The 12,058-nt window shown below is 48.8% G+C and overlaps 1 protein-coding gene across 1 annotated transcript; it reads left to right on the top strand.

The window, feature by feature from the left end:
* Positions 1-1,318: 1,318 nt before the first annotated feature.
* LOC110291784 (chymosin-like) lies at positions 1,319-11,675 on the top strand. The gene is made up of 9 exons (XM_021159050.1): positions 1,319-1,400; positions 3,296-3,446; positions 4,337-4,454; positions 4,830-4,948; positions 6,888-7,087; positions 8,668-8,781; positions 9,474-9,618; positions 10,126-10,224; positions 11,465-11,675. The coding sequence occupies exons 1-9, from the start codon at positions 1,339-1,341 to the stop codon at positions 11,594-11,596; spliced, it is 1,140 nt and encodes a 379-aa protein (XP_021014709.1). The 5' UTR covers positions 1,319-1,338; the 3' UTR covers positions 11,597-11,675.
* Positions 11,676-12,058: the final 383 nt, after the last annotated feature.

Here is a 12,058-nt window from a genome sequence, read left to right as displayed (position 1 = left end):
ATGTGCACAAAGGAGGGCATTGCCATGGTAGGGATCAGGCCTGACTCCTGTCCTTAAGTCTGTTCAAACACTCCTGTGCCTGGCCTCTTGGGGACCTCTTATAGCCCCCATAAGACAAACGTGTGAAATTTCAGTTGACACTTCTTCCAGAATGGCTGATGAATCCGGATCCCCCACCTGGCTTCAGCTATTGCATCCTGCCCTGTCCCCACTCTTTGTTCTTGCCAGGTCTCCCTCTCTGTGCAGATGTTTGTCCTGTTAACAGCAGGCAGCTGTTACCATGTTCTCTTGTATATCATACTCCCGAACCTCCTGCCTTCCAATTTGCCCAACTTATCCTGGCTTCATTCTGATTTTCCAGTTCATCGGCCTGGTACATAATTGTCTCCACAGATACAGTTACAGATACAGGCTTTAGCATCTTTCCTTTCTCAAATCTTTCTTAGACCAGAAGGCATGACTATGTGGCTTCTGACCTTGTCTCCAATAGAACACTCAATATATGTGTATGTGTGTTCTCCCTGTACCACTGAGTGGGCCTTCTACATGCAGTCTCAGCCTCCCTTCCTCCTTAAGCTGCCACTGCCATCTTTCCTGTATCCCTTCATGTGGGGCATGTATCTGCCTTCCCTCTGTGTCCTCCCCAGCCCTTCCAGCTGTTTCAGTGAGCAGGGATTTGCCACTCAAGTTCTCAGCATCATTTCCATTGAACACAGTGTCTCTAGGAATGCATGTGCCTTCTCCTTTAGACAGTACTCTCTATGGGAACTTGGTGTACTGTTGGCCTAGGCTTTAATGTTGAGCTTCCTCCGCAGGGGTGACAGATTATACAAGCATTCTTGGTCTCAGATGCCACTTTGAGACTAGACCAAGACATTTGTGGAAAAATTGGTCTGGGAGACCAAAATCAGGAGCACCTTGGACATCAGGAAAGTCTGGCCTGGGGAGAAGACAAAGAGAAGGGAGGTCTGTGGCCTTGTGGGAACAGGCTGCTCAAAGAGCAGAAGGCAGAGCATGGAACAAGTTCCTGGTAGCAGCCCCACCTGTGTTAGCTCAGAGGTCCCATCTAGAGGGGGATTTGGTGTGAAGGGGCCCGTGTTGACTTTTCCCAGCTTGAAGGCCTGTGTACCCTTCAACGTTGAAGTCTTTAGAATGGTAGACTTTGTAGTTCTTATCAGTGTGGGTCTAGGGTAGTGGAGGTGCTATCTCACTACGTTTGTGAAGTGGTCTGAAGTTGGGGGTGCCTCTGAAGTCTGGGCATCCAGCCAGAAGGAGCCCTGCTCTATAAAGGCCGAGAGGATGAGTACTAGCTAGAGAGGCCGTTTCCTGTGGTCCAGAATGAGGCGCTTCGTGCTGCTCCTTGCTGCTCTCGCCATCTCCCAGAGCCATGTGGTCACCAGGTGAATGTTGTACCCTGGGTGGGCAGGGGGACTGTTGCTCTTCCGGCCCTCAGACTCCAGGGGAATTTGCTTTCACTCTTGTCTTTACACACTGAATGTGGCCCCGAGGAGAGGGAGCCAGGCAAGAAGCCTGGGGGATAGGAAAGCATAGTTTCTAGAAAGAAAAACAAAACTTCTCAGTGTTTGGTCCCAGCTCTATCACCCTTAGTTTCTTCATCTGCTGTGAAACTAGAGTCTTCACAATGCCCATCTTTTAGGGTTGTTATGAGACTGCATGAGTTAATATTTGTAAAATGCTTCAAATAGTACTAGACCTACTGTGAAATCTATATGCACACTCATTAAGCTAGGTTTCCTGGTGTAAGAACTCCTTTAGAGAGGTCTGAAGGTTCTCTAAAAATAACTAGGGCATCACCTCTCTGGTCATGGGTTAGATGATTTGCACTTTACAGCTGAGAGCATTGTTCAGGGAGAGTCTCTGTGCTACCCGACACCATGTGGCTAGCACTGGAGGATCCAGGGCTCAGCCTGGCTGGACTTGCACTCTTGCTGCCTCCATCCCCATCTCGGGTGCTCATATGTGTGTTCTGCCAAGGCCTGAACACAGAGAAGACTGCATACCTTCTTGGATTGGATCCTTGAAAAGAGGCTGCGTATCTTTGCTAGTGAGGGCTCTCTGACAATGAATTTTTCTCAAGTCCAAGGTGTGATGGCAGCTAGATAAGAAACAGAACCGGAGATGAGGATCCTGGGGTGAATTCCAGGCAAGGGTGGCCTTTTGACATGAGGTAGCAGCTGCATTCTGATTATAGCTGGCTTTCCTCTGGAAGAAGAGGCTCCTGAAGTCCCTATATGACACCTATACTTCTGTAATCTCCAAGTTGTCTTTTCAACTAGCTCTTAGAGAGGACGACATGATTGCTAGAAGTTTTAGGGACTGTGAGATGCACAAAGTTCTACTTTAATCTATGGGGAGAGAAAATGGTTAAATGGTCAAGTACAGAATAAAAAAGTGTTGGAAAGGAAGGATTAGCCCTATTGTATAAGAAGAAACTGAAAATAAAGGCATTAAATCCCCTAAAGTGAAGATCCCAGGGCTCCAGCAGCCTCCCACTGGATGTGCAGAGGACTTGGAGAATCTCCTGGCGGAAGCTCAGGGCACTGTGGCAGATTTCAGGTTGCCAAGGAACACAGCAGAGCCAGGTTGAGAACTGTTTGTTTTTTTTGTTTGTTTGTTTTTAGTTTTGTTTTTTTTTCCTGCAGTTTTCTTTCTTGATCTTTTCTTCCCCAGTTGAATTGCCTTTATTATCTCAAACCTAAGCTGGGCCAAGAGGTCCAGTTTGGTGTCCTGCTCATACTGAGGAAGTCCTGAAGAATTTCCAGCCACTTTAGTGAAAACACTACTCAGAGAAGAGAAAAGCAATTGGCAAAAGGTGGTATCACTGCCAGAAGCAGGTGCCACTGTGTAGGAGACATCACTATCTCTGCATAGACAGGTCCTTCTCACTGTGTGACCGCTGTGCTTTGGACAGTTTCTGGCACACAGTAAGGTCACAGGGAGGATTTGGTGACCGAGTGACAGTGTTCTTAGTATCTTTCAAACCAGGAGTAACAAAACTTATCACTTAAGGTCTCATAAAATAAATGTAGCGAGTCTCTACCACACTGAAAAAGAAAAGTAACAAGAAATACCAGGGTGTTCTATTTAATGACACTAGACAGTGATCTGTATAGCAACATAGAATCTATTATTTTACTTTGGCTTATGATTTTTAAAGTTGGAAAGTCACTGGCAATGCCAGCGGATTGCCGGCCAGAGGCTGAGCTGGGAGCGAGTGTGGAGATGGTTCATGGAGCCCAGTCTTCCTTATTGTGACTTCACCCCATCTCCTCAGGATCCCTCTGCACAAAGGGAAGTCTCTGAGGAACACCCTAAAGGAGCAAGGACTGCTGGAGGACTTTCTGAGCAGACAGCAGTACGAGTTCAGTGAGAAGAACTCCCGCATTGGGGTGGTGGCCAGTGAGCCTCTGATCAACTATCTAGATGTGAGTGTCTCAGCAGACCTTCTCAGGCACAGATTCTAATGTTCCCAGGCTCCTGCCTTGCCAGAGCATTCCTTCTTCCAGGAATGGTGGAGTCTGTGGGGCATGGAGGCCACTTCCTTGCCATCAGTAGCTCTATAACGGGTCAGCAGAAACAGCAAAGGCAGCCCTCTGGTCTTCAGGGCTCCAAATGCCTTGCTGGATGGGTCTGAGTTCAGATGACCTTCACATACAGCATGCTTCCCTGGATCAGGGGGAGCAAGTCTTAGTGTGTGGCCATTAGATCTGGAGACGGCAGGTGCCTGGTATTCAGCTTCTAAGGCATGGGTTCTACTTTTCTCTTCTTCGCACCCAGGCAAGAACACCATTGTGCCCCTTTCCTTCCTGAACCCTGCCCCCCCGACCTGTCACTCATGGCACTAAACAACCGGTACTTTTATGCCTGTGTTTTCATTTCTACATCTAGGTCACAGTCCTACCCCAGCCTCAAGGGAGCTGGAAGCAGCAGGTAGAGTGGAAGTTTGAATGGGCTCCTGGGACTCTGCTCTCAGCAGGTGCCCTAGGTCTATGGCTAGCTTCTTCCTGCCTTGGCAGGGTAACCTGGTCTCTTTCCCAGGCAAGACTTTTAGTTCTGGCTCATGGTGTGCTTCTGAGCTGATTCCAGTACTACTGTATGGCCTGGGGAGGGGTGCAGAAGACTCTGGGATGAAGAGTCCTCCCTGTGGAGTGGGCACCACTTTCTCCTCTCTCCTTGATGTTCCTCTTCCTAGGTCTCTGAGTAGAGCTTGCAGGACTCACTCACAGGCATCTGTGCCCAGCATCAACTCCTCCCCAGTGCTCCCCATCCCTGACATCCCTGACTAAATCTCTGACTCAGAGCTGTCTGTTCTTAGAGCGAGTACTTCGGGACGATCTACATTGGGACACCACCGCAGGAGTTCACCGTGGTGTTTGATACAGGCTCCTCAGAACTCTGGGTACCCTCTGTCTACTGCAACAGCAAAGTGTGCCGTGAGTGATTCCCAATATGATCACCCTCTTGTCCCTTCCTTTTCTGTCCCCCAGATGAGGAAATGGAGGTCCAGAGAGGAGAAGGGTCTTGGCTAAAGCTACTGAGATAACAGGAAATGGGCTTGGAAAACACACATTTGGGTTTTCTTCGCTTTGTGTTTGGAATTACTTGGGCAGGGATTTGGGGTGGGGATTGACTTTTTTGACTAAACTATGTGACCAGGTTGTAGAGAGACCGGATTATGTATTTTCCACAGAGAGCACGGCGGATCCATGGCTGTGCTCTTATAAGGCCTAGCGAGGCTTTCCACCCTGATTGAGAATGTTGAAAGCAACAGGACACCGAGGAGCCACTAATTTGGGTCTTTGTTGCAGGAAACCACCACCGCTTTGACCCAACCAAGTCCATCACCTTCCAGAACCTGAGCAAGCCCCTGTTTGTCCAGTATGGTACTGGCAGAATGGAGGGCTTCCTGGCCTATGACACTGTCACAGTAAGTGCGATGGCAGCAGCCTGGGCTTCCCCGATGTTTCTCTGCAGTGACCTCTCCCCCAAGACCCTCCAGTTTCAATGGGTTGTGCACCTGGTGGGAATGAAGATCCCTTGGGTCCTGTCCACTGGGTGGCTTCTGAGAGGGATTCCCACTGGTACCCATTTGTGATGTCCCCTTCCTCCCTCCATTGCTGTGACTACTATCAGAACTCCACTTGAATTCTTCCCCAGTTCCTGGTATTTATGTTTCCATCTTGGCCAGACTTCTGGACTTGGGTCATTCACTCCACACACATTCTACATTTGGTCCCATCATCTGTACTAACCTTTCTTTTGACCTGTTTTGCCCCAGTCTTTGCTTCTCTGCAGAATGTTACTCTATCAATGAGGTCTCTCCAGCATCCTATAAAACCACATGCTGCCTATGGATTTACCCTGATTTGTCTTTCTTCTGAGGGCTCATCGCTCCTGACATGTTCTGGTTCTATATCATTGCTTTTAAAATCCATGATTGGCCTTTCCTGTTAGATTAAAGGTTACCCAAGGCAGGGACTCCTTTTTAGCCATCGCTATATCCTTAAAGCCTTACACACTGTGCATCAGAGCTCCTCAGTAATAGTTTGTTGGCTGAAAGAAAGAGAATTGAGTTAATTCCTTAGTATTTAGCCATTGCTCATTTATTCACACGGTGAATGCTTGCTCTAAGAAAGATATAGTGTGGGACAAGTGGAGAAAGGACCCGCTTGCCAAATGCTGTCTAGAAAAAGGCACTCAGGTGGCCTTGTGAGAGCAAGGTCTACACAAAAGATAAGTCAGATGGTTTTGAAGGTGCCAAGTACGGCATGAAGAAAACAAAACTAGAATGTATGAAAGAACACTTTGGTGGACATGGTTGCCTGTGGCAAGCTGGAACCCACACGATATACTTTAGGAAGCCAGGCCAGAGATGATCTGGGGTCAGCACTGCAGAAGAGCTGATTGCAAAAATCCTGGGACAGGGAGGAGCTAGAGCAGTTGAGGAAGGAGACAGAGGTCAGCACTGGGGGTGGGGATAAGCTAAGGGTCGAGAATGGGAAAAGTTGTGAGAGGCAGGACGAGAAGCAATGATTCTGTTCCGTGTCTACTAAGATGCAGGAGGCAGCTGTAGCCTGTGTGGCAGGTTTGATATCAGGTTTTAAGGTTCACATTTGCTGCCCGGTGTGGAGACTAATTAGTTTTATGGGACAGAGCAGAGGCTGGAGACCTACTTCAGCTCCGTGTGTGGCTCAGAGCACACATCTACCCTCTGGGGAAATGGGCAAAAGAAGAACAATTTTCTTTAGCGTGGTAAATAACTCTTCAGTAAACAGGCATTCAGTGACTGCACAATGGTTGTTCAGCTATTTGGCTTAGGCACTGATTGGAGATTCAGGCATTATTATTCTGTCTATCAGATAAGGGCCTGGGGCCTGGAGAGGAGCTTATTCAAGCCCAGTCAGCAAGTGACTGAATAGGGACCCACATGGCACCTGCTTTGTGCACGGCAATGCCCATGGGAAGACCACGGGAGAGGACCATGACTCCAAGGTGCAGCTGTTTCTGCAGGCAGCCTTAGAGCCATCATCAGCCAGCCTACTTCCTTTGGGCTTGTGCCCGACACGAGACCTGTGTCTGCACCAACACTGTCCCCTCTTCCTCGTCCAGGCTCAGCAGAGCAGTTCTTCAAAAGCAAGCAGAGAACATGGAGGACCCAGCCCACTCCAGTCTCTTAAGTTAAAACTAACCCTGTGTTACCTATCAAAGTGAAGGCAGGACAGCGAGGGCTGGCATTCTGACACTGGCCTGTGATCCCAGACTGGCTGCCCCTATCCCTGGGATTCTCCCTCTCTGGCTGCAGAAGCTCCCAGGGGGAAATCATCACGACAGTTTCTTTCTTTCTTTTTTTTTTTTAATCTTTCCAGGTCTCTGATATTGTAGTGTCCCATCAGACTGTGGGCCTGAGTACCCAGGAACCGGGCGACATCTTCACCTACTCTCCATTTGATGGCATCCTGGGCCTGGCCTATCCTACTTTTGCCTCCAAATACTCAGTACCCATATTTGACAACATGATGAACAGGCACCTGGTGGCCCAAGACCTGTTCTCCGTTTACATGAGCAGGTAGGGGCTGCATACACCAAAGGTCCGACTGATACCTGGTAAGCACTGCTGGCTAAGGTGAATGTCTTCCCCTTGGGGACACTAATGTGAAGGTACATCCAACTATTCAAACTACCTCCATCCTGGTTTCTGGGCACCTCCGACCTTCTGTCCGAAGACCTTACTGGAATCATTCGTGCAGCTAGAATTTACTGGGCCGAAGAGGAGATGATTTCCATTCTATATCTCGATCCCCCACAAAAAGCTAAGCCTTACTGGGGATGTGTTAGAGGGCTTGTACGTGCTAGGTCCCAGGTTCAGTCTCTGGCACTACAAATAACAACAGAAACAAAGCCTGTTTCCATCTCTAGATAAGGGCTTTTAGCCTGTTCTTCCTAAGAGAAAGGGTCTCCACATCATCTGTCAATGTCTTTGAGATCCTCAATCCCAAAGAGTCCAGGGCTCTCCTCCCACCAGAGAGAGAAGGAGGGTTGCTTACTCAGGAATGTGTGTCGGAGCCAGGCTTCAATCCCAGCTACAATGTTGCTGCTTTATTTTCCTGCTCCTTGTGATGACCTAGCTCCTCTCAGACTTGGGGTAGGCGGCAACACAAGGAGAAAGAGACCACCCCCAGGATAGGAAGCTGAAGAGAGGAGACCCCATGGACAGAGTAAGGTACATCTCATTCACGCATGCATTTAGATATTCATTCATTCATTCATTCATTCATGTACTCCATGCATATTTGCTGGGCCTTTATATGCAGGGGTTAGGCCAGGACATGGGTACACACATAACCAAACAAGACAAGCTAGAAAATATATTCTAGCAAGGGAAAGAGACAGCACACAGCTCTTCACATTGTAACCAAGCAGCTGAGAGAAGGGTGTCGCAGCAAAGAACGGGGCAGATGGGTGCCTTAAAGCATGGGATGTCCACTCTGACAATGTGCATGCATGCCTGTGTGTACGTGTGTGAACATGCACACAGGACAAGGCAGGACATGATTCATTGATGGTGAGTGAGAATTATCAAGGCGTGGGGTGGAGAGCCAGTGCATTTTAGGCAGCAGGTTCTATGCTCTAGAACCTGGAGGTAGGAAGGGCTCATGTTCTGGGTGTGGGTGTGGGGATGGAACAGTGTGGATAGATGAGGCAGTGAATGAGTGTGTCCCAGTAAGCATTAAACATGCAACCATATCCCCGAGGGCGCAGAAGGGATCTGGCTCTGGGAGGCAGTTTTAACTCAAAGTGTGGGGCCTTGTGGAAGATCTTCCAGGGGTGGAGGTTCATGGGGCTGCTGGGAGGGTCTGAGGATAGCATGTCAGAACCTGGTGGTCCCCTGACCTGTGTGGTGTGTTGCTCCCTCCCCTATGGCAGTGCTGACTCAGGGCTGTGAGGCTGAAAGGAGCTGGAAAGCCCGTTGAGTCTCAGTGAAGCCTGCCAGAGGGAGAGGCTGCTGAGGTTGCCCTGTTGGGTTGGGAGAGAGGCAGTGAAATAAATGCCTCTAGGTCTCCACCCGTCTGCCTCGGGGATGGGACTGGGCGCTCTTCCCCAGCTGGGTGCCTGCTGCTGCTGCAGAGAGGTCTTTCTCCCTTCCAGGAATGAGCAGGGGAGCATGCTCACGCTGGGGGCCATCGAGCAGTCCTACTTCATAGGCTCACTGCACTGGGTGCCTGTGACTGTACAGGGATATTGGCAGTTCACAGTGGACAGGTAGGTGAGCAGAACCGAGGTTCTGGACCCCTGCGAGAGGCTTACTCTTGCTGTGTGGATGGGGGGGGGGTCAGTAGCTGTGAGATTATTGGTTGATTCTGACAACTAGCTTTGCAAAAGGTTATTGTTGTATATGCAACCTTGCACTGATTGGCTCTTTGCCGGAGGCACCGTGATGAGCGGTTCTATGGCTGTCTCATTGGTTGCCCCTGAACCTGTAGGAGGTGGGTGCCAGTATTGCCCCCAGAGTGTAGGTTATAGACTTATGATTTGGGCCTCATGACCATCGTCCAAGGAAGCCAATTCATGGATTACTCATGAGAAGCCCAAGTATATACAAATGGTGGGAGACTTATCTGAGACAGGTATTGCATAAACGGCAGAGAAAACTTGAAACTGGATCTTTAGGCAACTAGTGAGTCTTCAGTCCACCCACGGGATGGCATGCAGGTGGATTGTTTTGTTGTTTTTTGGGATCCTTGCAATTTGAGCTGTTCTCAATTCAGCCACCAATTGAGGGGGAAGAGTTCAGTCTTTGATCTTGGGAAGTTTTGGCGGTTCTAAGAAGAGGCTCAAAGGAGGGATTTGGACCTCCCGTCTTCCTTGAGGATTCTGACATGGGTAGGAAGGATCCAGGGGGAGAAGGCTGGTTATAGGTTGGTACCCTGAAGCCCTTCTATTTAATCTTTTAGGATCACAATCAATGGTGAAGTGGTGGCTTGTCAAGGTGGTTGCCCTGCCGTTCTGGACACAGGCACTGCCCTGCTGACGGGGCCTGGTAGAGACATCCTCAATATTCAGCAAGCCATTGGAGCTGTGCAGGGCCATTATGACCAGGTAAGGTCAGGCCCTCCCCTTACTTCCAGAAACTCCCTGAATCAAGAGCCCCTTTCTACACAGAAGGAATGTTGAAGGAGAATGTTGGGTGAGCCCATTTGTTAAAAGTGGCCAATGTTTTCCTTCCAGCGTTGGTCTGCCCTTGCTGTGAGAGCTTTATGCTTCCTTTGCATGGTGGCTATCATCTCTTTCCTGGTCCTGAGAGCCTATGCCTTTTGTGGCTCGGTAACCTTTGCTGCACCTTCTTGTTCTACTCAGTCCACCGCTACCACCAGTCAACCCCTCTCCCTTTTTCCTGAGATAGTTGTACACTTTGGCTAGTCCTATAAGGAAGACACTGTCCATGTGTTGCTGAAAGCTGATACCTCCAGTGGGACTATTGTTTTGAGACCCGGCCCCATCTGGACAGCCTCCGTTTCCCTTGAGAAGAGTCATACAGTGTGGAGGAAGGAGTTCTGTACCATCAGTGCCTCTTTTAATAAGTGACATTCTTCTTTCTTCTCTTAGTTTGACATCGACTGCTGGAGGCTGGACATCATGCCCACCGTTGTCTTTGAGATCCATGGTAGGGAGTTCCCACTGCCACCCTACGCTTATACCAACCAGGTATGTACTTCCAGAGATGCTCTGGGTCTATCTAGCATCCCTTCCCCCTGGAACTTTGATGAAGACTAATGGTGTGGGCCAGACCAAGAATACCAGGCCTCTCGTATGGGTCACAGTATTTATCATTGAGCTTCTTTGTGTGGCCACTATAGAGACTTGCTGAGAGAAACAGAAAACAGGAAGGACAGTGGAGGAAGGTTATACATTGGATCCAAACTACCCATCAGGGCCTCTATCCACTGTTCAAGCTTCTAAGCCCTGGTGGCTTAGAATTCCACCTAGGGTTTCCTTAGCTCTTTTTGGCTGCTGTGGGCCTGCTGGTCTCAAAGTGGCCAGATCCTGAGTACCCTAAACTAATGACGATTAGGGTGATGGATGCTGAGAGTCTGATGGTAAGGGGTTGGAAATGTGGGGTACAGTACATGGGGTCAGGACTCAGAGTCACAGGGCCTCACCAAATCACCGAAGATTAAGTCAATTTAATTTTCTTAAGATCTATTTATTTATTTAAGCCTTTAATCCCAGTATGTGGGAGTCAGGGGCAAGAGGATTTCTGTGAGTTTGAGGCTAGCCTGATCTACATAGTGAGCTCCAGGACAGCCAGGGCTACATAGAAAGACACTGTCTCAAAAAACAAAACAAAATTTTAATGTTTTCTTTTATCTGAGTATTTTGTCCACATACATGTCTACATAGCTTGTGAGCCTAGTGCCCACAGGGGTTAGAATAGGATGTCAGATCCCGTGGAACTAGAGTTACCAATGGTTGTGAGCCATCATGTGGGTGCTGGAAACTGAAACTGGGTCCTCTGGAAAAGCAACAAGTGCCTGGTAACTCCTAAGCTCTCTCTCTAGTTCACTGTTTTAAATTTTAATTATTTTTAACGTGTGTGTGTGTGTGTGTGTGTGTGTGTGTGTAGAGGGTATATGCATGTGAATACAGTTGCCTGTAGAGGCCAGAAGAGGGCATAAGATCCCCTGGAGCCGGGCTTACAGAAAGTTTTGAGCCACCCAATGTAGGTACTGGGATCTCTGGTCCTCTGCAAGAAGCAGGTTCTGGTAATTGCTGATCAATCTCTTCAGCCCCTACTTTCTTCATCTGTTGAGTGTGATGAATCTCATTCTCTTTGCTTGCCTGGGAAGGTGATTGCAGGATGCAATGAGACAACAGAGTAACTGAGTGATGGGGGAGAAAACCCTTGCCATTGAATCCAACCTCATCGCACTCTTGCTTCTTCCAGGTCCAGGGCTTCTGCTCCAGTGGCTTCAAGCAGGGCTCCCACATGTGGATCCTTGGGGATGTTTTCATTCGGGAGTTCTACAGTGTGTTTGACAGAGCCAACAATCGTGTTGGGCTGGCCAAGGCTATCTGATACACACACACACACACACACACACACACACACACAATTTATCAAGTGGAACATTCCCAATAAACACAGCATTTCTTGAAAGACTGTTTTCTCTTGTTTTGAAGGGCACTGGAGCTCTGCACCAGTATGAGGTTGGGCTGAGGCTGCCATGTGGGCAGAGCTGTGGGAGGGATGGGGATATGTTGGTAGGTAGAAATGGGAGGCCTATTTTGAACTGTGGTGGAGGAGACTAGGTCTGTGTGCCCGCCTGACTTTCCACTCTAGAACTTTCTAGAAAATGGTATTTGAGGAGTAGAGGTAGGGCTGAGTAGAGAGCACTCAGCCCACGGAGAGGACATCTCCAGCTTCACAAAGAGTAGGATTTCGTTGCTCTTGCGGACATGGATCGGAGATGCAAAATGCCTTGGAAGGGTCCAGGGTCATACATTGTTGTTTATCTTGGGTGGTTACGAACCCGGACGT

Source organism: Mus caroli, chromosome 3, assembly GCF_900094665.2.
Source record: "Mus caroli chromosome 3, CAROLI_EIJ_v1.1, whole genome shotgun sequence".
Taxonomy (NCBI): Eukaryota; Metazoa; Chordata; class Mammalia; order Rodentia; family Muridae; genus Mus; species Mus caroli.
This window is presented reverse-complemented; position numbering and strand designations above follow the sequence as displayed.

Bases quoted from the DNA above. Each gene is read 5' to 3' on its own strand.
- LOC110291784 (XM_021159050.1), top strand. From the start codon at position 1,339: ATGAGGCGCTTCGTGCTGCTCCTTGCTGCTCTCGCCATCTCCCAGAGC. The intron at 1,401-3,295 runs GTGAATGTTGTA...CCATCTCCTCAG, and splicing joins CAGAGCCATGTGGTCACCAG to GATCCCTCTGCACAAAGGGA. The intron at 4,455-4,829 runs GTGAGTGATTCC...TCTTTGTTGCAG, and splicing joins CTGCAACAGCAAAGTGTGCC to GAAACCACCACCGCTTTGAC.